Genomic DNA, 25,630 nt, shown 5'->3' on the forward strand with positions numbered 1-25,630 from the left:
AAAAAATAAATATGTATGTATATGTCCCCACCTGTTTTTCTATATTTATTAATTTAAATGCCTTCTGTTTATGGGTTCAAGTAAACAAATCTAATTTTAGTCTCAGAACTAATGGTAAAATAACTTATTTTAAAATGAAATGATTTGGGTTCAGCGGTTCCTTAGAGTCAAGTTCACTTGTCAAATATGAAGTGATCCAAAAGCTGTTGATTGTAGGACAAAAGAGTCCACAATTGCTATCTTAAGATATGATTTTTCAACCCCAAAGGGTATTTCCATCCAGTTTGCACAGAACACACATGTGCACTATTAGAGGGGTTGTGACTATTTCTTGCTTTCACTGCACTAATTTACCTAGGTCAGAACGGAAGAGGGGGAAGTCCCGTGAAAGTCTGCTCTCTATTACTGGCAGCATGGATCCAACAATGGAGAAATCACATGGTGTAGAGCCTATGAAAGGGGAGGCTTCTCAGCTGATGGGGCATTCTAGAATTGCTCAGGCAGAGATGTTCAACAGGGGCAGAGGGACACCTGGCAGGTGTGGAGTTCAGCCACCCAGATCTCTCTGAGGATGCCTGCAAATGTTACAAGATGTCCAGGAACACTAATAGACATTCCCCCGAACCACTGGGGAGGTATCACTGATAAAAAGTGGAAATCAGAGTGGAAAGAAAATTTCATTTGCAATCCTCCTTGTGGCACCTGGCTTTTTCAGCACATATGGTTTGAGAAGTTTCCTAATGTCTGGTGGTTATCAAGGAAATCAGAGTTGATTAAAGATATTTCAACCTTATCTTCATTTCCCAGACTTCACAGACATCCATCTGGTAACTGAGAAGTACCAACTACCCTTATCGGTGGCAGCAAGCGTCACAGGGACAAAATCGGAGAAAGGGACAGAGAGCTATCTGCCTAGCTTCACATCTGGGCTCTGCTTCTACTGTGCAACCTTGGCTAGTTCCTTTGCCTTTCCATGCCTCAGTGTCCTCATCTATATCATGAAAATAATAATAATGCCTCACCCGTAGGACATTTGTTGGGATTAAGTAAGTTAAATGAATAAATCAGGATGGAATATACAGTGCTTCAACCATGTTTGACAAGTAGTACAGGTAAAAGAAATATGTACCACTGTATTATTTACATAAAAAGATATTTTTAACTACTAAAGAAAGAATTTTACTACTTTGAAAAATATCTTGAAAGTCTCCAAGATCTATAAAGATAAATATTTTGAGAGTCATTGCAACGTCTCTTGACTAGATAGAATATAATTATAACAAATTTTTGTTTATGAAAGGAGAGTGGTTTCTAAAAGAAATTTATAGACTGGAAAGAACATGCTGACTCATGGGAGGCACTGCTTAAGATACACAAAGACAATCCAGTCAGCTTTTGGAGAGTGTTGAATATATAAATACACAGTGGACAGATGGGCAGTTGCCTGTGTGGTGTGATTTCTGGAACACAAAAGCCATCTTTTAAAAAAAAAGGGCTTCTCCAAAGTGAATTTCAGTTCTTAAATATGTGTAAAGTGTTATTTTGCCTGGGAGGGAAATCATACCTGCCAGCTAATGCATTAACATATTTTAATTTCTCTGACTCATTAGTACCTGTCACCTAGCAGAGTTAGGGCTGTGTGAGACTAAGGAACACAGTGGGTAAATTTGGATGAGAAAAAGTTAAGTGCTCTGCAGTCTTGGGAGAAAAGGCCTCAAGAAGGGGGCACGGGACAGAATGACAGAGATGTGGGGTGAGATATTAGGGAAATACTTGAGACTTCCCAATTCTACTGAGGTCAGCTCTACAGATTAAGTGTCATTACACTGCATTAGAATAAATGACATTTCTCTGCAAGAAGATCTATTTTAACTTAAACTTTGAAATTACACTTCACTTGAGCAATATATTAGATTGACCTTCCACTGTTGCTTAATTTGATTGACTTTTCACATATTTATGTCCTGTCTCTCTTCGTTAATTAAGTCATTCAATACATGTCTATTGATTGCCTCCTGTGGCTCAGGCATTGTACTGAAGGTAGAGAAACCAAAACGAGGCAAGCAGACCTGGCCTAGAGACAGTCACACACATGCCGCTCCAATAGAATGTGGTAAGTGTTTATGAGGAACTTGTACCAAATCCTTGTGAAAATACAGAAGACTGCAAAAGACATTCAGAGGTTCATGAAGATCTCACAGAGGAGCCAGGTCTTGGGTGATGGACAGAATTATCCCCAAAGAAGGGGAGGGAGGGAGCTTTCCAGGCAAGGGGGAGGGTACAAACCCAAGAAGGCTTGAAAGCAAGCAGTTTATTGAGGGGGAAAATGAAGCTCCAAGGGAGGTGAAAACTTCATTTTGAAAAAGGAGTTAGGCTGGCAATGGAGAACCAGAGAAGAGTTTTGAAATGGTGCAGGACATGTTTGAGTTTTAAAGTGACCATTCTCTTAGCCCTCAAGAAGACAGACTGGGTGGGGAGAAAGCCTGGGGGAAAAGGATCACAAGGAGCCTACTGCAACAGACCTAGCCAACACAGACACAGACATGTGGGCTTTGGCTGAGGATCCTCACTCCCCTGCACCTGACAGTCAACTATTGACTCATTCATCCATTCAGCAACTATTTGAAGGGCCCTATTTTCTGCAAGATACTTTGTGTCATGGGAGCTACAGAAATAAGCATATGTCAGACACATACGCTCTTTGTACTTCAGCTTCTTACAACTGCCTAGAAACACAGTCTTGAAGTAGGGCATCTGTGGGATTGAGGAAAAGGACATGAATAAAAGGTAAGTTAAAGAGAGGCAGAAACATCAGAACAGAGTTAAAAGTAACCTCTAACATCTTGTTCATTATTTTGCAGCTTCTAAGTGTGACCACATCTGCTAAAAAGTTAATGTGCAGTGACCAAAAGAACAATGAATACGGAGTTAAAAGACTTGGGTTTAAATACTGTTTGCTTATACACAGTGTGAACTGGGCCAGTCACTTCATCTCACTGTGTCTCCATTTTGAATAAATCAAACACTAGATTTCCTAAAGATTCTACAACACTTTTTCAGTTTAGCACATGGATCGTGTAGAGTAGTTAGCACATCTTTGGTAATTGGTTTATTTAAAAATGAAATGATACGAAATGGCATTACAGCCAATTCTACTCCAGGATTTCCATTCATTATCTCTAACTCATTGGCCCGAGGAACAGCTCAAAGCTGGCATAGCATCTAGCATTCAGAGGACACAAGGAGGTCATGATGACTGAGAATCTAGTGTTTGGTATAGAAGGTCAGAAGGATAAAAATATGGCTAAAATCAGGAAAAGGACCCCACTCTTCCCACATGGACAGTGGCGGGACTAGGGACCACTTGCGTGGTGACGACTGATAGAAATGTCAGCACTGATTAAAAGCTACAAGAGAACCTGGCCGGTTGGCTCAGCGGTAGAGCGTCGGCCTAGCGTGCGGAGGACCCGGGTTCGATTCCCGGCCAGGGCACATAGGAGAAGCGCCCATTTGCTTCTCCACCCCTCCGCCGCGCCTTCCTCTCTGTCTCTCTCTTCCCCTCCCGCAGCCAAGGCTCCATTGGAGCAAAGATGGCCCGGGCGCTGGGGATGGCTCTGTGGCCTCTGCCCCAGGCGCTAGAGTGGCTCTGGTCGCAACATGGCGACACCCAGGAGGGTCGCAACATGGCGACACCCAGGATGGGCAGAGCATCGCCCCCTGGTGGACAGAGTGTCGCCCCTGGTGGGCGTGCCGGGTGGATCCCGGTCGGGCGCATGCGGGAGTCTGTCTGACTGTCTCTCCCTGTTTCCAGCTTCAGAAAAATGCAAAAAAAAAAAAAAAGCTACAAGAGAAGCTGGAGTTACAGTTTATTACATCAGCATTTCTCTCCCCTCACCTGCTCCCAACCCTACCAAGGGCCGAAGCAGCCCAACAGGAAACAGCAAGCTAGATGATGAGAAAAATCAGTGAGGTCACCCTTTAGAAACTTCCTCCCGAGCCTATTCTGAACAGCTTCATAGTCTCTTTAACATCTACAGCCCTTGAGGAGCTCTCCAGGTTCCAACATCCCCATCACGGGATATAAATAAATAACGTGCACTTAATCAATATTGCTTTACACCTGTTCCCTCCTACTAAAAATGATAGGGAAAAAACATCTGTATTACTCTCTCTGGAAAGATAAAACTTCGCTTCCAAAGCCTTTCGGAAGGTAATTAGGTACCTTAAGTGTGGGGGTAATTTAAGATTTTGTCTGTCTCCAAAACTGTTGACAATACATTAAGCAGATGGAGATAATTTCTTTTATTTCTCTAACTTTCCCTTTTGGCTCTCAAATGAAGGATATGACGTAAATGTTTTGTTGTTATACATGGTAGATAGACCAGCAGGTCCCAAAGGTGAGGCAAATCATGTCCTTTCAAATTATGTTATTTTTGGCAATAAATTGGGATTAACCATGACAGAAAGACTTGACATAATTTATATGCCTCAATTTTAGCATTAGGAGAAGGGAGGGGGTTTAGAAGACAGAGACTGAGATATGCCAAACAAAAATGTTTTTTGGTCATTTTGATTCATTGAAATAAAAAAGCTTTTTGAGCACCCTGGGACCTCTGTGTCTTTGGGTTTAAGATTACAAAGGCAAAGTTCTTGGCTTCTCTAGATGGCAGAAAAATATTCAGTTCCTGGAAAACTGGTGCTATCAGCCTCGCTGGGACTTTATTTAAAGTCGCAGGTCTTGAATTGTGAAATGCCTGCTACCATTCTCCCTTTTTGTCTTCCTTCTAAACTAGTTTTGCTGACTTAATCATTTCTCCTCCTGATGTCTTTAAGCATGTTCAAAGCTATATTTCATACATCAACTTCATGAAAGCCTAATGCCTGAAAGTATTGCTCAGTAACTCAAATGTTTTTTCTACTTTTGCTCCTTAAATGTTGCTTATAATGATAAATGCGTGAAACACTGAGCAATTAGAGGGCGAAGGGTGAAAAACAGGGCACTGGATGTATGTGGTTCATCTACTAAATCCTCCAACAAAGTATTCATTATTTCACATGAACTGGACTCTGTTTTGTAAGAGACACTGGGGGGGGGGGTTAAAATTCTAAAATTATATAGTATTTTTTTACGTCAACCAGAGACCACTTAAACCAATGATATGAGAGTTTTGCTTATATGTGGCAACTCATAAGTAATATTTTAAAAGTCACAATGTTTTATCATTTGTCACATATCTTAAGAGAACAAAGGTAAAAATGATTTGAAGCCTTTCCATTTTCCCTAGACAACTGCAGGAAACAAGAGCTGCCTGGTCTTGGCATTTGATCCCTTAGTGTTAACCCCTTAGGAAGTCAGAGAACTCTTTTCACAATGCACAGAGGACCACACTGTTATATCGGGGAGCAGGGCGGGGGGAGTAGCTGTAGTCTCACCAAGACAGAAAACAAATATTAAAAGTTTATGCCATAACTTCTCTATTCTCTGGTATTGATCAATAAATCCCCATTGATCTCTACAGGAATCGTAACATAACTTCTTGCCCAGTAATACCTATGTGCTCAAGCTTCAAAGATCCATTCACTTCACATGTGTAATTTGCCCACTTACTCCTGCTGAGATAACACTCCTGGTTTAATTGCCCATAGAGCAACTGGATAAACCAGCTATATTGGTTTGTATTGGCTGTCTCTGCATTTGAATGAAGCAAAAATAAACAATGCAAGATTGTTCAAGCCCAAAACACAATAATTAGGATAAAAAATTATTCCCATAAATTATAAATAGACCCAACAAATATTTCCAAATTTTGCAAAATGGAAAAAAAATCCTTAAAAATACACTTGGAGACTTCAACTACTTTACTATTTTAGAGGTGAAGAATAAATATTTTCAAGGTAGATTTATTTATATGTAAAGAGAGAATGATGAAGAATAAATAAGTTTTAATGAATACATGCATAGGGAAATACAGATTACTCAAATTGATAGGGGAAACTCAAGAATTAGAAATTCAGCTTTAGTAATAGTAGCTTTTAGTCATATTTAATAGGATTAATGATTAATATAAGTAAAAAGCTTTGTTGGAGGAGCTGGATAGATGAATGGCCTGTGACTTCATGAGGCTGCATGCAATCCACCTTTGTGGCCCAGGCCCAGGAGATCCACAAACAAGATGGCATCTAAGCTCTGATGTCCCAAGGACTGGACACCTGCTGACAAGGACCCAGATAAACAATTACTGGTCAACAGATGAAGAAATGCTAGAAGAATCCCTAGACTGCAACTTTGACTTAATACAACTTCTCCCTAAATTCCAAACCCTTTACTTATCCCCTTTTTTCTCTTACAAAAAAAGTTGGCTGAGACTAGGTGTTCAGATGGTTTTTGGGTACAGAACCCCCATATTCTCAGATTGCTGGCCATCTGAACAATGCACCCATAAAGAGTCAATCTTTGTCTCTACTTATTTGGCTAAGTGGTGACAGGTAGCACAACTGTGGATATATTTTTGGTTTCAAAATGTGGACCTACTTAATAAATATACTTATGGAGCTGACATTTGCTTATAAAAATTCAGGGGTATACTCACTTAAAATTCAAAATGATTATGAATGAAAAATCTCTTTATATAAAACAAATTATTATCCCTTATTTAGTAAACCCTTAAAGAGTCATTTTCTCATTGATCTTACTCGTTAGAGTCATCAGTGAAATGCAATAACTAAAGGCCATTCACATGGGATAACAGGAACACACCCGGACATGCACACACATAAAGAAATACAGAATTCCAGTAAAATATTTTAATCCTTCCAATAAAATAAGAATGCTTGCCTGGTTTTTCCTTTCTTCTTTTTTTCAAAAATTCATATAAACCTCAAAGAGGTTCTTATATGTGCTCTCATATGAGAATAGCATGCCCTATATTGTTTTAAAATCTCTACTTGATCTTCTGGCTTCCTTCTAAAAACATGTTATTGCTAAATGATATTATACTACTAAAATGGATATTGAAATAAATGGTATATATCTGATGACAAAACCCCAGAATATATAGTAGTTACATTCAAGCTTCAGTTCTAAAACTGGCAGAATTTTCAACTAGAAAGATGTGAAGTCAGTTCAGACATATTAGATATTGAAAGAATTGATAAAAGGCATTGCTTTTTTAATTAAAAAACTTCTAATCTCTGGTAAAATCAATGACCAGACCAATAAATAAATGTTATATTCAGTACAAAATTTCTTTCATATGAAAAATAGGAAAACGTATTATTGCCAAAATGGGTTTTATGTCATTCTGACTTAAGGCTTAAAACATGCTAGGCTCATTACATGTGGAACTCTGTCTTATGCACTGGGTGTAGATGCATTTTACGTAGGAATCAAACTCTCTAGAGTTCCAAGTGCACAAGTACAGCATCAAATAGAAACCTATATATAGATAATTGATTTTATGATTTTTAGAGCTACTGACTAGGTGATTTTAAAATGCCAATAGCAATGACGCTTGCCAAGTTTCCACTTTTGAATATTTCAATACCTTGAGGTCTCACTGTAAAATAAACAAGAACTCACAAACTCAAGCAACTCCAGAGATAAAAGGCCAACACTAAAGGCATCAGGTGAAGTGGAGTAGGTATTATTGAAATACTTGTTGATATGATTCAAGAGTGCTCAAGGCCACCTGATGCTCAGGGGCACACGCGAAATCAGCAGAGGCCTAACCTGGCTAATTGTCTCTCCTGATTGTGACGGTTTTGATTAGAATAATCAGCTCTCAGCAGCCTGTAAGCAAAAATGCCAACTGAAAGTACGCGTGTGTGAGATGGCCGAACAAGTGAATGAACGCAGATCACCATTAACCCACTCTTCAAACATTAAAGGGGTTCCAATATGAACCAAGCCAATAATTGCCATCATAATTAGCATGAATATTTTCCTCCTGTCACTTTGCAATTACTTTTACACAAATTCAAGCTAATGCTGATATTGGGGCTTTCTAAAAATAAAAATATATTCATCATTTTGTTGCAGAAATTATAAAGACTGAAAACCAAAGTCATAGCCCATTCTATAACCCTCTTAAGTATTTATTTTTAAATAGTTTATGCTCAACTCAATGAGAAATCTTTTAAAGATAAATAAAACCTTTTTACTTAAACTGTTTCTCCTTATTTTCATCCAACTATTGGTGAAAATATATAATAATATAGCTTTATTTTAAAGACGAATAATAAACAATTTAGGCCCTGGCTGGTTGGCTCAGCGGATAGAGCATCGGCCTGGCTTGCAGACATCACAAGTTTGATTTCCTGGTCAGGGCACACATAAGAAGTGACCGTCTACTTCTTTCCCTCACTCTCCCCATTCTCTCTCTTTCGCTTTCACAGCCAATGGCTCAATTGATTTGAGCAACGGCCCCAGATGGGGGTGCCAGGTGGATCTTGGTCGGGGCACATGCAGGAGCCTATCTCCCCTACTCTCACTTAATAAAAAAAAAAAAGAAAAAAAAGAGTAAACATTTAATCACCCAAAATGCTACTTGAAATCAGTTCATCACTTTGTGACCTGTTCTTTTCAATATTGGATTGAAATGACTTCAGTCTCTCATTAGCTCTGTGCAAAGAATCTTTGACTTAGAATGGTAATCTACTTTTAACTACTATTCCTGTGTTAGAGATTTTTAAACCTGGAAGTTTAGAAACAGAACACTTCCAGAAGTTATTAAGCTCTTAAAAGTGAAAATTTAGGAAAATTTTGTAATAACATATTTGTACCCATAATAAATATACATAGTACTCATAATGAACTTAAGATAAATTTGTTAATGTGAGAATGTAAAATTTACTGTGTATCTCTTTATCTGCTCAAAAATTTATCATGTTTAGCATATTTAGAGATGGGCAGAGATGGAACAAGGCAGAAAACATTTCAGGGCAATATATTTTATAAATGTTTCGTAAATATAGTTTTTTACTTTATAAACTCTCTTCCCTCTGTGGCTACAAAAATCAGAGAGTAAGAACAAGGGTGAAGGCCAATGAGAGTGAGGTATTTAGTATAAAAAGCTAGAAGTAGGTTATTGTTAAGCTCAGTTCCATGGACAGAGGTGGTTTTATCTTCAGTTAAGGGTTTAAAAGCATGTGAAAACATTAAATGCAGATTTTCCATCTACTTGATAGACTGGACAAAATCTCCAACCCTCCGATGGTGCCTCCAAATGTAACTGTCAGTCAGCTGATGTCAAAACCTAATGTCTTTGCCACGGCCTTGCACATCTGGTCCCTGTCAGTGTCAACAGGATTTGTTGGATGTGGTGTCGTGGCAGGCAAGATGATTTATAAACACAGACCCAAAGATCTCAGAGCTCATTTGGAGGATGCATTTCATCTGGTATACTTGCCATCAACAAATGATTGACTGAAATTAAACAAAACCTCATATCCTGAAATCTGAGCAGTCTCTGCTCCTCCCCCCACTCAGATCATGCATATATTTAGTTAGCCAGGAAATATACAAAAGACTCATGTCAACAGTCTATTAGTCAGAGAGAGAGAAAAAATGCACATTAAACACCTCCCTGCTTTAGCCTCTGACCTCCTTAAGTTGGCACATTTTTAAAATTCTTTATGGGATAAGGAATTACTAACCAGCCACAGAGGGAAACTCATGAATATGTGGTTTTCAATTCTGACCAGCACTTTCCTTGAAAATCTTTAACTGACGGAAGACCTGACATACTACATATATAACAGAAGTGGGCATTGCTTTTATCAGATACATTATTTAAGATACTGCATCAGATTAGGATCGAAAGTTCCTCACTCTGTCTTTAAGCTCTCTTGACTCCATCTCCCTTGGGCAGCACACAGGCGTCATGTAAGACAACCAAAATGCCTGTTTCTTTGTTGTTAGAGCTCATCACTGCAATCTGGTAATGGATAATTCTCTTCACTTTACTCAGCGTGAATTATTCTTTTTCACAAGCCTTGTAATGATCTGTAAAACTAACACTTTGGTCCAGTTCACATTAGCATATGTTCAGAACAACTTTAATGCACAGCTACCCTGATTGGGTGCTGCCAAACTTCTGATTTTGAGTACTTCCTGCAGAGAAATGCTATCCACCGACTGGAAAATGCTTTATACTCCATGATTGTTTGATTAACACAGTTTTAGCTTTGATAGGCATAATACAAATTAGACGTATTAACTGTGCCTTTAACTTAAAACGCTTAATTGAAAAAGAATTAGGGACCCAGTGCATGGCTACAGCTCCATATTCCACATGGAGAGGGCTAATTAAGAGATGTGGGGTGGTGAGTGACATCATCCTAAAAGGAGATGTCCATACATATCAATCTAAAATTCACTTAACCTAAGTTAACTAGGGTACGACATATATTTTTAGGCCAGTGCTCTACTTCCCACGTATCTCTTTTCTAACATGCTGAAACTCGCTGAAGCATTGAAGGAGGCAAAAAAGTAAGTAATGATTGTTAGCTAACGTCAGGGCAGTGCAAATCAGTACTGGGAGAAGCCAGCTGTTCCTGCACTGTCATCCATCTGAGCAGGCTTGCTCGAACATGCAAAGCAGTGGGTTACAGTGCTTTCCATCTAGGTAAAGGTGTAAAAAGTGGCATGTGTAGCAGCTAGCAAAGAGAGCAAAACCTTTTCAAATCTTGCTAAGTCTCTAGCAGGCTGAAAAACATCCCCTTTTACAAAAAGCTGTTCTAAAACCTAAGTGCTGCAGCAACCGTGCCAGTGGTTGGAGTATCCATCTACGTTAGCTGAACAAATCGTGCTTTTCCCAGCAAATCAATCTGGCCCCACTACTGCTTCAGACAGGGGCTGATCCCTCACTGCTAGGCTTCCTTGCCTGCTCACCTCCTGCTCAAATGCACTCCCTGGCTGTTCTAGCTTTCCCATTGGTCAAGACGGCCTGGCAAGAACTTTGGGGTTTTAAAATCTTATTTTCTTTAAGAACAAATACTGCATATGTATTCAGAAAGCTTCTCAAGAATCTACATGACCACCCAGAATGTCCACTTGGACTCCACGCAGGGGTGTGGCTCTTGTACGCTGCTTCCCTTCAGCTCGCTCTGGTTTGCCCACGGGGAAGCCCCGCTTGACAGGGCAAATGCTCCCCACTTCTCTGCTCTCTGCCCGGGGTCTGCTACCGGCCCTCCCATCAACCTACCAGTGGAGAGCCTCAGCGACTCACTCAGATCTATCTGAAGCTCTTCTTTTTGTTGTTTTTAAAATAAACAGTATGTCAGTTCAAAATTCAAAATTTTCATGACTTTTCTTGCTTAATTCTTAGTGTTGATACGGTATGGTCTGAAGTTATCTCCTCTGAACAAAAGTTCATTTGCCATATACAGGTGAAAGAAAATGGTGGAACAGTCCTTAGAAATAATGGTACTTACTTGTCCTCTGACCCTATTAATTATATATTTACCATATGACTTAAATAACTTACCTAGTTCACAGCAACAACAACAACAAAAGCCCCAGTGAATGAGGGGAAAGTGAGCAGGAGAAGGGAGGGTTAATGGGACTGCCCGTACTACCTGCTCAGTTTCTGTAAGCCTAAAACTGAAGAGGTCTCTGAGCGCAAAGGAGCTGCAGGCTGTGAATGCCCAGGTCCAGGAAGAGGGTGATCAGAGCTGAGTTGTCAAGCATGGGCACAGACACAAGTTCTGAGCTTCCAAGGTGATGGGTGAGCTTATGTAACTTCCTCTGTGGGAACACACGCGGCGTCTCATGAGGTGACACTGCCTGACAACAGGCCCTGCAGGACCTTTCATGGGATCAGCTGGGACGGCTACAACTCTGTCTCCAGCTGCCAACAGACACCAGACCCTGCCTGACATGGCAGCTACAGTTGGCGCCAGGCCATTTCATATCCTTTCTACTGTTTTATGCAACTCAAATGCTTGTCCTCAGTAACTGTTCAGCCACTGCCAAGGTAACACTTGTGTGTGCAGCTTTGGCCTTTTTGGTTCACGCTGTCTTTCGAATTAGGAAAGGTGACAGTGCCACACAGAGGACTGCTGGAGCCAAGAAGGAACTGCAGGCAAGGAGGGCCTTTCTGTCTCTTCCCTTAACAATCTGGATGAGAATAAATAAGCAGAATGATTTTTAAAGGTTTGGAAAGTATCTGCTTCTTGATTCTGCCACTGACATCCTCATGTTGATGAGGCCAGAATTAAAACAAAACAAAACAGAAAAACCACTACAAATAAATTTTAAAAATGGACCTAGCACCGTGGAGCGAAGGATTATGGGCCCCATCCATTTGTGCTCCATGTCTTCTATTATTGCCTGCTGACTATTTCTGCTCATAAGGGACCGTGAACTATCCATGAGTGCAAAATGGATACAGCACAAATTGATTCAGTAACATCACACAGACATGTATGAATAATGAGGTTCAGTTGCAGTCTGTCACAGCAAGCATACCAGTGTAACTGATTTATCGAAAACTTGACTGGGGAAAGCCTCAGTCTTAAGAGAAGGTATCAGCTGTTTCTTTACTTTTTTAGTTAAAAAATCTTTTTTTTTTTTTTTTTTTTAGCAAACTCAGACTCTTTGTAATTAAAATGTGGGAAAAGCTGAAACTGGCATAGAGCTGACCTAATTTCTCTCTCTAACCAAAAAGGAAGAAAGAGGAGGAGGAAGAGGAGAAAATGATACCAACATTACCATAAAGCTTGAAGGCTCATCGGAGATGCTAATCAGTTTCAAACTCTCCAGGGAAAGGTGTGTCTTCCTCTGGGCCTCTGTGAGTATCAAAGGAATATAGCCAAGGCATTAAAGCAGAGAAAGGAAGCTTCTCCTTCACCGCTCCTTTAGAAATTTCCTAGGATATTCACTGAGCAAAGCGAAAGGACAGTCTGCGTTCAGTCTTCACTTGTCATGCAAATATGGGAAACACTAAGCACCTGAGGCACAACAACCCACTATCTCTACAACTTGCTCCATATTCCTTTGTTTTCAGAACATTCTGTTCATTTAAAGGAAAGAGGTAGGCATCAGACTACCTGCCTCCTAAGGTTTCTTTCAATTCCTGGTTCTAGGAGACTTGCGACTTCAAAATAAAGATAGAACAAGGAAGGTTATGATTTTCTGAAGAGAGAGATTGAAAGTAAAAGTATGGACTAAAATAGCCATAATTACAATATGTAGTTCTACACATTTTCAGATGAAGCAAGAGCAAAGTATACAGAAGACTGAACTTGCCTACAAGTAGAGAAAAAGCTATTTGATAGAATTCTTGAAGGGTACAAAGGTACTACTTAGTAAGTCACTGAGTTCAAGCCTCAAATAGCATCTCTGAGAAACCAGTCAATGCACCCCTAAAGAGGAGCCTGCTGTGCCAGATATTTAAATACAGAGAAAAAGACCCTTTCTACAGGTTGTAAGGTAGGCACCAGAGTACTGTACACAGAAGGAAGGTCCACTCAACCAAATGGACCTGGATGGATGCAGCACTGCTTCTAAGATCAAAAGTGCTTAATATCATACTAGAAGAATCCTGGAATTACCTCTTTAAACAAGGCATTATAAAAAATAAAGTGGGGAAAATAAAGCAAATCCAGCAATAACTTGATTAATCTATTTAGTCACATTGGCTCATAAAAAATCAATTATTTAATATAGGCATTAAGTAAAAATGTTTTCTAAAAAAGCATCTGTAATTTATTCACTGGCCCTAGGGATATCTTTAGAATCAAAGACAGCTTAACTCAGTTCTGAAGTTCCCACCAAGTATTTGTACCGGGTTTTCAAAGGACCCTGAAAGCAGTAAGGCACTTTCTGCTGCAGGCTACACATTAACTAAATTCCAATGTGCCCTGCACAGAGCAAGCTCTTGATCAATTATTTCCTGCAACTCTTCAGAATGTTCTTTTTGCTGAGTATGTGGTTAGGCCCTGGGATCTCTGTAGCGATCCTGACAGACATACACACGCTAAAACTCCCTGGTCCTAAAATGCACACATTGTCATATTCACAGCAAAGAGGTAAGAACTGAGAGCATTCAGAAAAGGCCAGGAGGACAGAATGTGTGGGGCAGGGTTTGCAAAGAGAAAGAATCAGGGAGGGAGAAAGAGAGGGAAGAAGAAGAGATGGGAACCAAAGAACAAAGATGGCATCTTTTGTTTATAGAAGCAGTTTCTAGATTGAGATCTTTGTACTATGTAGAGAAATCAAGTGAACAAATGGGACAAATGCTATATTGAGGAACTGATATCAAATAGAAATTTGATATCATTTCAAATAGAAATTTGCTCCACAATAAACAGCCACAATGCAGAAAGCTCCACAGTAAATGGTCCCAAGTGTACTCTAGGAGTTGGATCTAAAGCTTCACTCACAGCTGATATATTTTCAAATCCCAGAATTTAAATCACCAGTTCAACAGAAATAGCATCTCTATCAATATTTGTGATGATCAGAAAATGAAACTAGAGATGAAAACACCTGGCAAAGAATGACTGTGTCTTGCTGTGAGGAAGGGTATTATCCAGAATGCCTGCTTCCTATCTCTGAGCACTGCCATCTGCCCAATAAGCAACACTAGCCTTAGCTAAATCAAGTTCAAGTCCCTCTTCCTCCCTCTATTCCCAAAGCCATTGTACAAATGCTTCACACCACTTTTGTGTTGAGATCTAAAAGGTCCACGAACCCAAAGTTCATTCATGTGAGAAAAAATACTATACAAAGATTTGTACTGGATAGAAGACACAGCTGGTTGTGAAGCAGCAGACCTGGGTGCCAGCCCCCACTCTGTGTGCCCCTGAATATGGTATACACTCTCCCAGGATAGGAGAGTGCTGAAATGAGATTGGGTGGTGGTAGGGGGTTTGGGAGTAGAGGTAGGACCTCTTGCTCTACATTCTTTAATTCTAAAGTAGCATACTTTTAGTTTTTTAAGAATTTATTTATTCATTTTAGAGAAGAGGAGGAAAGGGGGAGGAGCAGGAAGCATCAATTCCCATATGTGCCTTGACCCGGCAAGCCCAGGGTTTCAAACCAGTGACCTCAGCGTTACAGACGATGCTTTGCCACTGCGCCACCACAGGTGAGGCCACACTTTAATTTTGCTGAAAACTTAATCACAATCATTCTGAAAAGTTTTTGAGGAAGTTCAGTTTGATAATTTCTCTGCTAAAATAACTGTTATACACTACTAAATGAAGGAACAGAATGCAATGTAATCTATAAAGTAATTTTGATCGTGTTCACACACATTCTAAATGGCAGTATTATGAATAAATTTCATTTTCATCAGTGTGATTTCAAAATATGTATTTCTAATTTTCTTCAATGACAATGTATTTCCTTTATAATTGCAAAAACAATATTAGAATTAAAAAGCTAACCTATTATACCTAGCTATTTTTAGGACTATCTGCGAAGATGTTGCCAACAAACATTTGTGATATACATACTATGTGTGTGTGCACATGCACTCATGCGTGGGATTTATAAAGCACTGAGATTCAGTGAAAAGATCTGGGATACTTTGCCCTGTCCAGTTGGGTTGTGGAAGAGCATCCCTGGGCATGGGAAGTCCCAGGTTCGATTTCCGGTCAGGGCACACAGGAGAAGCGCCCATCTGCTTCTCCACCACTCCACCTCCCACTTCTTTCTCTCTCTCTCTCTCTCTCTCTCTTTCTTTACCTCCCACAGCCATGGCTTGATTGATTTGATAGCATCACCCCAGGTGCTGAGGATGGCTCTCTGTGCAGCCTTTGCCTCAGATGCTAAAAATAGCTCGATTGCTAGCATGGCTCCAGATAGGCAGAGTATTGGCCCCAAATGGGCAGAGCATCAGCCGCAGACGGGTGCAGATCCAGGTTGGGGCCCATGCAGTAGTCTATCTCTGCTCCTCTTACTTGGAAAAGAAGATAAACAAAAGATTTTGGACAGTCTGTAAAAATAATTAACCTAAACATCTTAGAGAGCCAATAAAAATGTGTTAAGAGGGCTTAAGAGAATTTTGACAATCAATGGAGTGATGAACTCAGGTACAAAGAAAAACTAAAATTCATTCAGACTGAGCTTTTCTACATTCTTTCATAGGCTTCCATATCCTCTCTTTCCATAAAAACTATGCACTTTGCTTCCTTGTGAGGATGACTTCAAAGGCATAAAGTCACACCTGCCCATCTGTACCGAACGAAGCCCCTGACTGTGAGCACCTTGCATGTATCAACTACCTCATGTCATCAAGGTTTACTCTGAGAGCAGCAAGGTGAGCGAGTCAAAAGCATCAAGGAAGGAATTTTAGAGCTCAGGAGAGCTTTCAGAAAGTTTTAATATCAATTTTTGAATCTGAAACAATTACAGAGAGAGGATAATAGCAACTTCATGAGGTTTAAATAGGAGGAAGGGAAATAACTTAGGCACATCCTGCCCCTGGTTTCCCAGCCTCGGGGACTGAGCTAGCTTCAATTCACCCAGGGCCAGCACGTCAGACCTGAGCCTTCTACAGCCCGGCTTCGCTAGTCCTCTCTGTCGTCCTCCAGGGCTGTGTGTCTCTCCACCACCCTGCCACAGCTCAGGCCCTGGGCTGCCTTTTATGAACAGAAAACAGTGTCCGACCCACCCCCATCCCCATCCCAGGACAGATTAGAGCAAAACTGTGCTCTAAGCAAAGGCAGGAGTAAAACACAGAGGTGATGCTGCTTCCAAATCTATTGTCTGCACGTTCTTTGGGGGACAAAAGGGAAAAAGTCTGCACAGGATTTTCCAGAGAAACAGTGCGGCAGAGGAACCCTCCTGACTTTCTCCCCGGTGGTGAACAGTTTCATTTCCTGCCTGGGCTTTCTACAATGAACTCCAATAATTCAGCCCTTTTCCTTCCTGACAGTTTAGTTAAATCCACAGAGCAAAATGTTACAAATAGAATCCCAGGCAAAAGGGGAGTTGCCCATAGGCTCAAAGTAACTACCAGTCCCCAAATCGCTAACCTTCACTTTTCCCACAGAAAGAACTCTGAAGCAAAACCAAATCCATGAGCAAAATTCATCACGCCAAAAAAGAGGAAGGGGAAAATAAATACCTCGAGTCCACAGCTCCTGTCTCCAACTCTCTCCCCTGACTGCAGGTCCTGGCAGAGGTTGCATTCAGAGCCGTCCCTCTGCCTAGAGAGGCAGACATGTTTTTAATGCAAAACTTTTTTCTTTCTCTTTTTTGTCCTTGAGACCAGCACTGAGCTCACTGAGGAAGCAAGGCCTAAGGGTTTACACCTGTGACCCAAACTTGCCATTCTGTGAGATTATTTGAAAGAAAAACAAGTTTCTGAACCACTGTGTTTCCTTAGGCCAATGGTTACCAACAGCAACAGCACAGTGTTGTTGTTGTTTTTCAAATGTGACCCAAATTATGACTTATATAATATACCAGCCTTCACCCTGACTCCGTTCCAAGTTCCTCCCAAGGCCGTCTTTTCTTACAGACCTGGGAAGAGTGAGCATCCAGTCAAGCTTCTGAAGATAATGGCTGAAGATCACGTTAGATGACAACCCTCTGTAATTTCTTTGTTTCCTAGATCTTGTCTCCTACGCAGAATACTAGGAGACTTCACATGGCCAAGTGAATCCTAAAAATGAGTCATGGCTGCTCCTAACAGGGCAGATTGCCACAGTTCTACTGCTTCACTCCAAGGACAGCCCGTAAATAAACTATGTGGCTTTGCCTCATAGCGGGAGCCAATGACAGTGAGGCCAGAGTGTTGTTCATGAAGTTACAGCAGTTAGCGTGTGAGAACTCAAGTGCAACGCAACTGAGGGGCAAATACATAGGTAGTTAAATAACTATGTTTGTGTTCCCAAGCGAATTCATCACAGCAGCAGAAGAGATGCAATAAAATAATGGTACTCTCCTCCCCATATCTAGCTATTCAGTTGGGTTGCAGAAATGTTCCCTCATTTTAAATGTACTGTTGTGGTGCCTTACATTGAAAAGGTATTAGAGGGGCACTCCCAAAGATACACACACGATCCAGGCAAGACAGAGCCTAATATCCTCACAGAAAAATAAGGGAGCAAACTAGGTTTCATGACTGCTGGAGTCAGACACTGTGCTGTGCACTCTCCAATCACCCTGCCTTCCCTGGAATTCCCAGCAACACTTAAGAATCATTAGCATCTCCAGCTGACACGAGAAAGTCTGGAGCACCAGGATGCTGACTAACTCACATCAAGTCATCCAGCTTCCCTGGAGAACTAGGGTTCAATCCCAGCTGTTTCTGACCCAAAGTACTTTTCATGGGACCACGATTCCAAAGATGGTGCCTAGGTTATTTATTTATTTATTTATTTATTTATTTATTTATTTAGGTATTTTTCTGAAGTTGGAAACCGGGAGGCAGTCAGACAGACTCCCACATGTGCCCAACCGGGATCCACCTGGCATGTCTACCAGGGGGCTATGCTCTGCCCATCTGGGGCATCGCTCTGCTGCAACCAGAGCCATTCTAGCGCCTGAAGCAGAGGCCACAGAGCCATCCTCAGTGCCCGGGCCATCTTTGCTCCAATGGAGCCTTGGCTGCAGGAGGGGAAGAGAGAGACAGAGAGGAAGGAGAGGGGGGAGGGGTGGAGAAGCAGATGGGTGCTTCTCCTGTGTGCCCTGGCCAGGAATCGAACCCAGGACTCCCGCATGCCAGGCCGATGCTCTACCACTGAGCCAACCGGCCAGGGCCGGTGCCTAGGTTATTTAGAGATGCATCCCTTTGCTATAACAGTTCGCTCTGCACTGCAAATACTTCATTATGATACCAAAGTTCCACTGCGGATTTGGAGATAACGCACAGCTCATAAATCCGGTTAAGCCATAGTCTATGTCAAAGGTGCAAATACTAATGCTGAGTCACTGCTGTGCTTGCAGAGATAATACTTGATCCTCCCTGTCCACATATTCTAACCAGACCAGTCAGCTAGGCTTGGAGAAAGATAGCCCAAGTGGAGCTGGCCGCCTAAGCTAGAGTGATAGAAATGGCTTCTCTGGTCCGACTTCCCTTCCCAACTCCCACACCTCAGCAAAGCCTCAGCGTCTGCCAGTTTTAGTGAATCATATACACAGGAACATAGTTGATGTCACTGGGGCACATTTGGGTGAATGAAATGCTACCCTTCCCAGCTGTGTTGCATGAGGAATATTCTTGCAAAATCAGCCTAGAGAAATTTGCTTTGTGACACTCATCTTTCCTACTCTCTGTCACCACCAATGAGTCAGGTCTCCTGTTCTTACCACCACTCATGTACTGACTACTACAGAGGATACAAACTAGCTGTGATGTAAACTAGTGTGTTGAGTTACATACACAAGTTGCCCGTAGCCTTCAACATTTGGGGTGGGCCACCAGGGAAGGGCTCAGAGCTGATTGTTGTAGAAAAGTGTGACAGCCAGAGTTGGGGGAAACAGAAGAGAGACTACCCTAAGGTGAGTGAAACGCCTGAAAAGACACTACAGCCCTCAGTTAATTGCAAAGAGTGTATGTTTATCTGAAGTATTTCTTCCATTCGTCCACAGCCCGGATCTCGAGCCTGTGTTCTTCTTTGGGGGAGCTTTGTCTCAATAAGGAAAACCAATCTTTAGAAGACTACTAAGAGGTTACAGAGTAATTTACATTTAAATAGGTAATTACAACAAAATCGAAATATAAGTCTAAGGGAATGATTATAATGGTGCAATTGAGACAACATGATAAGTGAGGGGCCCTCTCAGAATCTATCAAATATCATCACTTAAGGCAGCATTTTCAAAGTGAATGATCTAAACTTCTTGCAGTATTATGAGAACTACAGGTGATATGCAGATATAGCATTAACAAACAATGAATCACAGAATAAGAAAAGTATCCTTTATGAACCTTCTTTCAAGTACTCAAGCAGAACATCCCAGTATGATTCCAATAGATCTTTAACACCTAATACTGGCTAATGTCTACTTTCTTTCTTTCTTATTTTTTTAATTCAGTGAGAGGAGGGGAGGCAGAGACAGACTCCTGCATGTGCCCCGACAGGGATCCACCTGGCAAACCCACTAGGGGGCGATACTCTGCCTATCTGGGGCGTTGTTCTATTGCTCAGCAACCAAGCTCTTCTAAGTGCCTGAGAAGGAGGCCAAGGAGCCATCCTCAGTACCCAGGGCCAAGTTATTCCAATCAAGCCATGGTTGAAGGTGGAGAGAGAGAAAGGGAGGGAGAAGCAAAGGGGGAGGGTTGAAAAAGCAGATGGGCAGTTCTCCTGTGTGCCCTGACTGGGAATCGAACCTGAGACATCCACACGCTGGGCTGACACTCTACTGAGCCAACTGGCAGGGCCTAATCTCTACTTTAAAAAAATATATGATTGATTTAAAAAAAAACAGAGCGGAAAGGATAAGGGGGGGAGGAGGAGGAGGGGAGAGAGGGGGAGAGAGAAAGGGAGAGAGAGAGAGAGAGAGAGGGAAAGAGAGGGAGGAGGGAGAGGCGGAGGAAGGGGGGAGAGTTGGGAGAGAGAGAGAGAAAAATAGTCATTTGTTCTTTCACTTAGTTGTTCATTCATTGGTGGCTTCCTGTAGGTGCCGACAGGGGATGGAACCCACAACCTTGGTGTTTCAGGAAGACACACTAACTGACTCAGCTAACTGGTCAGAGCCTAATCTCTACTTTTAACAAGAGAGTAAGCTTCAGAAACAGAGCCTTGTTTGCTTGGTTATGGCAAGTAATATTATTCATGGCAAAGAAAGAGGATATAAAGTTAAAAAATATTAGGTAAAACAATTAGGGTCTATAGTTTTTAAAAAATAAAAAATTCTGGCATAGTTTCAAGCATGTTACAAAAAATTTTAAAGTGGCACATGGATGACCCAAGTTTGAGAAACGCTGTCTCCTATCCTGTTCATAAGACAGCTTTACCTTTTGGCTTTAATGACCCAGAAGTAAAATCTAAGAGTGAGAGTCAGTAGGAAAAGCCAGCTCTGAGCACTCAAGGCAGCAGCATGGAACTGCTATCACTCTGGTTTCCCAAGCAGAAGCAGGAAAGAGATCTGTGATCCACTGCCCAAGATCCTTTCTTTTGCACAGCAAATCAAAATTAATCATAAAAAGCCTGACCTGTGGTGGCACAGTGGATATAGTGTTGACCTGGAACGCTGAGGTTGCCAGTTCAAAATCCCTGGGGTTGCTGTCTTGAGAGCTCCCCTCCCTCCTTGAATGTGGGATTGTCCACATGACCCCAGCTTCACCAGCTTGAGCCCAAAAGTCTCTGGCTTGAATCCAAGATTGCAGGCTGGCATCCAAGGTCACTGCCTTGAGCAATGGTCGCTAACTCAGCTTTGAGTCCTTGGGGAAAGGCACGTACAGGAAGCAATCAACGCACAACTAAAGTGAAGCAACAATGAACTGATGCTTCTCTCTCCCTTCCTGTCTCTCTCTCTTCAAAAAAAAAGAGAAAGAAAAAATAACAAAAGGTGTGTATGCATACATACTGACATTAAACTCAGGCTTCAGGATATTTTTTTAATAGTAAATTTACAATCACATTATAGTTATAAGAATGAATGATTTAAATAGAAAATTTCAAATGCAACACAGCATTTTGTTCTCTTTTCATGACCTAATTACCCTTTATATAATGCTCAACACTACTGACATCCTTGTAGAACTAATAACACACAAAGCTATAAAGCTTTCTTTTCTTAAAAGCAGAGTTATGTAAAATATGCTCTAAAACATGTGTATAGAAACATGAAATCACAATTTTTAGAAGGGAAGAAATCACGACTGTTTTTTGTTTTGTCAGAAAGTTAGTTTAGCACCCAATAAAAAAGAAATTATACTTACAGCTTAAAACTGGCAAGACTCACATTGTCAAAATGCACATATTTTGTTGCAAACAGTCTCCCTTAGGCAGGGAAAACAAAATTGCTGTTAATGACAGAAGTTTTTAGATTGTACTTGGAAGCGAAGGGTGTTTATGAGAAACAAAGCTAATGAGTCACAGAGCAAAATAAAATGGAGTAGTTCCTCAGTTGTCAGTGCATAACTTGATAAGGAATCAAGCCTGCTAGCAGGGCTCATTTATTAAAGCTCCATTCTGCACTGAACCAGTGCCAGGTGACCTTCTGCAGAAGGTGCTTTTGAAATCTTGCAGGTCTAAACAATCACACCCTTAGAAATTAAGGAATGTGCCCCAGGGTAATTTAAGTGTTAAAACCTCACCATTTTTTAGTTTTCCACCAGCTTGAACATTTCTTTTGGTTGAAATATGCATTAAAACTTATGTATCTAAACTAATTAATCAGTCATTATTTCAACAGGAATCTATAGTCTCCAGTAGATGTGGAAATACCCAGTTGAAAAGTTTAAAAATATTTAGGTCAAACAGGTTATTTGGCATCAGGTATACATTAAGGAAATACAGCGGCTTAACTACTGCCGTTTTAAAAGAAACAAGCCTGCGATGTTGTCAAATCCTTTTGTGTGTTGATAAGAGTACAGAATTTAATTACTTATGGGTGGCTGAGGAGAATCTGGCTTCTAGCACATTTGGTAAAATTTAAACCACGTTCTGCTTCAACTAGCAATGAGTGCTCAGCAGGACCAAGTACAAAATTGGCAGGGCCCTTTGCAAAAGTAAAATCTGGGACCTCTTGTTCAAAAATTATTAAGAGAGCAGCAGCATCACATTAAATCAAATGTCAGGCTTTTGAGACTGCAGATCAAACATCCACGGAGCCCCTTATTCTTTTTCCAGTCCCTAAAAGAGTTCTGTCCAACCCAGTTTCACAGAGGTGCCCATCCTGCATTCAAATGGGAATAGATCCTCAAATGTCCCAAACAATATTCCCCTTAACCGACTTAAAGATTGATATGATTCTGGTATTTCCTCTTTCAATTTTTTTTTTTTTGCAAGTCTGAATCAAGACTTCTGAAAATATTTCAGTTCCTGCTGTAGAGCTAAGCCGAGGAATCACTTGGTTGTAAACAAACGGCAGTTCAGTATATTGTAAAAGAAGAGGTTAACAATCATCTGGAAGTCAAGGCCTGTAGCCCACCACCGTCTGGCTGACCTTGCCACAGTGGCCGCTTTCTTTTCTTGTTAATGTGTCTTTCAACACTCAAACAGGATGTCAGCTCTGAGACAAAGTTCCTGCCCTTTTCCTACCATGAACCCAGAGCTGTTTCCACTCCACACAGAAATCCCTGTTACTTTCTAGTGATCGACTGTGCATCGTGACTTAACTTCAAAATGAAGTAGACGTACAATACCTTAAAAGTAAACAAACCCACACAAAACCAGAAAGAGAGGTCACTCCACAAATTTCTGCCTCTGAAATTCTAGCGTCTTTTCTCCTTTCTCCATTTGCAAGCTTCGAATGATCCTTTTTGAATTTAACAACTCTTTCTGGCAATGAAATATGAAGAGGTGATGATTTCCTCCAAATTAGGAGGACATTAACAATTAAGTGTTAATGCGAACACCGTTAACAGTAATGCAATTATAACCGTATTCCACAAAGGGCAATAGGAAATAATTACTCTGATTCTCAAGTGATAGTTCTAGGAGAATGAGATTCTCTTTCTAAAATTCATTAGGAGGGGCTCTGAAATTCCGAAGCACACCTACAGCTGGAGGAGCCTCTCCTTCCCTGTAAAGGTAACCCTGCCGTCGCCAATGCAGGCAATCTCTGGACCTCTGGTTGTGCTCCTAAATATGAATGCAGTGGTGGCTCTGGGACCACTAGCGTGCTGCTCCTGAGGCTGCCATACTGTCCTGACAACAGTTTATCTGAATAGCCAGAGATGCTCTGTTAAGCCTCCACGCTGGACCAAAAGCAAATGACATGCAATCATCACTGTATTGCTTCTAAGGATGATGAAGTGTATCCCAGGAAATGACTAATCTCCAATTACCATATGCATGTCAGCAGTGAGACTTGACCAGAGAGAGTGGTATAATAGCAGATACACCATTAATGCCTATCTCGGTCTTATTTGATTAAATTAGAGGACTAAACTGAGAAGCTGATAGAATCAGTCAGTTGCTAATGTTTTCTCTTAATGATGCATAGATGGAAGTTTAAAGTGTCTCAGTTCCATAGCAACCTCGATTTTCGCAGTCCTTCAACAATCCATAAATCCTTCACCCCTTTCATTCATCAAAGATTAACACTGAGAATAATGGATGAAATGAACTGTTTGAAATTTTATTTCTCTATTCCCTGCTCTCTGATGGAGGTCCACAAGAAGAATGATAAAACAAAAGCAGGAGAAAAATATCCTTTTGTTCCCCATCTCTTTCCTTCAACACAAGCCCATCTGTTAACCAATTCTGATGACTTCTTGCTTCGCTATCTGCTCAAAACTATCCATCTATTCTGATATCAGAGCTCATATGGGCCTTACGTTACCTGTGTGTATTAGCATTGTGACCTCCTTAATGGCTCTCCCTTATTCCCTTCCTTTCTCCTCTCCTAATTCATCAGGCCTTCCTGTATGAAGAACCCAAATGAAAGAGCAGATCCCATTCATGCTTGGCCCACCACGTCTCCCACATTTCGGCCCCACTGCATCTACCCAACCACAATTTCAGGGCTCCCATCTCTTTGGTCTTCTCACCTGCCAAGCTCAGCCTCTGTTGATTCGCCCCTTGCCTGCAATTCCCTCATGCCTATACGGGGCTTTTTCGATGGGTAAGCTCCTCTTTAAAGCTGCCACCACCTTCTTAGCCCACAAAGACCTCCTCCTTTTCTGAGATCCAACAGGACTGAGAACATTATTATACTTGAAGCATGTGTTTATAGAGATTATCTTTTGTTAATCTGGAGCACGATCCCAATTGCATTTTACATTCCTTAGCATTGATAAGGTCCATGTCTCCATTATCCTTCATTTTGGGGCACAGGACCTGCAAATTCATGCTAGTCAGTTGAAGATAGACATATCAATCCTTTGATTGAATAATGCAGCCTGAATAACTGACCGTGAACTACTGCTAATAGGTTAACCCACTTGCAGATTATAGTTAATGTACTGTTTTTTAGTGATGCTGGACCATGGAGTGTGATGATTCATTCTGGAATGCCTTCTGCCAAATAGTGCCAAGAGGACAGATTTGATAATCAGTTCAGATGTAAATGGTAACCAATGAAAACAGAATTTAAACATCAAAGAATTCACTATTCTCCTTCACTGCTTGACATCATACCTATAGAGAATAATAAAGTTGACAGTATTACATATATAGTAGTTCTTATATATAGCTGAAGATTTCTCTATTGTTTCTTTCAACATGTAGTAAGTGACTTCTGTGTCAGGGTATTTGAGAAATAACTGCTATAAGATATCCTTGCAAAGAGTCAAAATAAATAGCCCCAAGTCTGGACCGGTAATACAAAAGTTCTGGAAATTCTCAGAAAACCTATAACTATTCATAGAAAACATGTGCACACATGTGAGAAAACCATGCACACAAAAAATAAAATGTAACTCAATAACTTATTACTCCAGAATAAATGTAGATGTTGAGAGAAATAAAAATAAATCCAGCCTTTACAATGCTCAGAGCTAGTTTCACCTGCTGTAATTGGACATCGTGCAGATTTCAGAACTAGTAAAACCAGTAC

General features: G+C 40.9%; 1 protein-coding gene across 4 annotated transcripts in view; it reads right to left on the bottom strand.

Annotated features, from left to right (window-relative positions):
• The window catches only part of EFNA5 (ephrin A5), a 288,937-nt gene that overhangs the window by 64,841 nt on the left and 198,466 nt on the right, over nt 1-25,630 (bottom strand). Inside the window, exon 1 of one of the 4 annotated variants that reach the window (XM_066273965.1) lies at nt 17,477-17,606. The exons of 2 other annotated variants lie outside the window; for them this stretch is intronic. In XM_066273965.1, coding sequence (XP_066130062.1) covers nt 17,477-17,493 — 17 coding nt within the window. In that variant the 5' untranslated portion in view covers nt 17,494-17,606. Of the gene's footprint in view, nt 1-17,078; nt 17,260-17,476; nt 17,607-25,630 lie in introns of those variants that run through there. One more of the 4 variants, XM_066273963.1, reaches the window with a different exon arrangement.

The sequence above is a fragment of the Saccopteryx bilineata genome, chromosome 4, assembly GCF_036850765.1.
Source record: "Saccopteryx bilineata isolate mSacBil1 chromosome 4, mSacBil1_pri_phased_curated, whole genome shotgun sequence".
Classification (NCBI taxonomy): Eukaryota; Metazoa; Chordata; class Mammalia; order Chiroptera; family Emballonuridae; genus Saccopteryx; species Saccopteryx bilineata.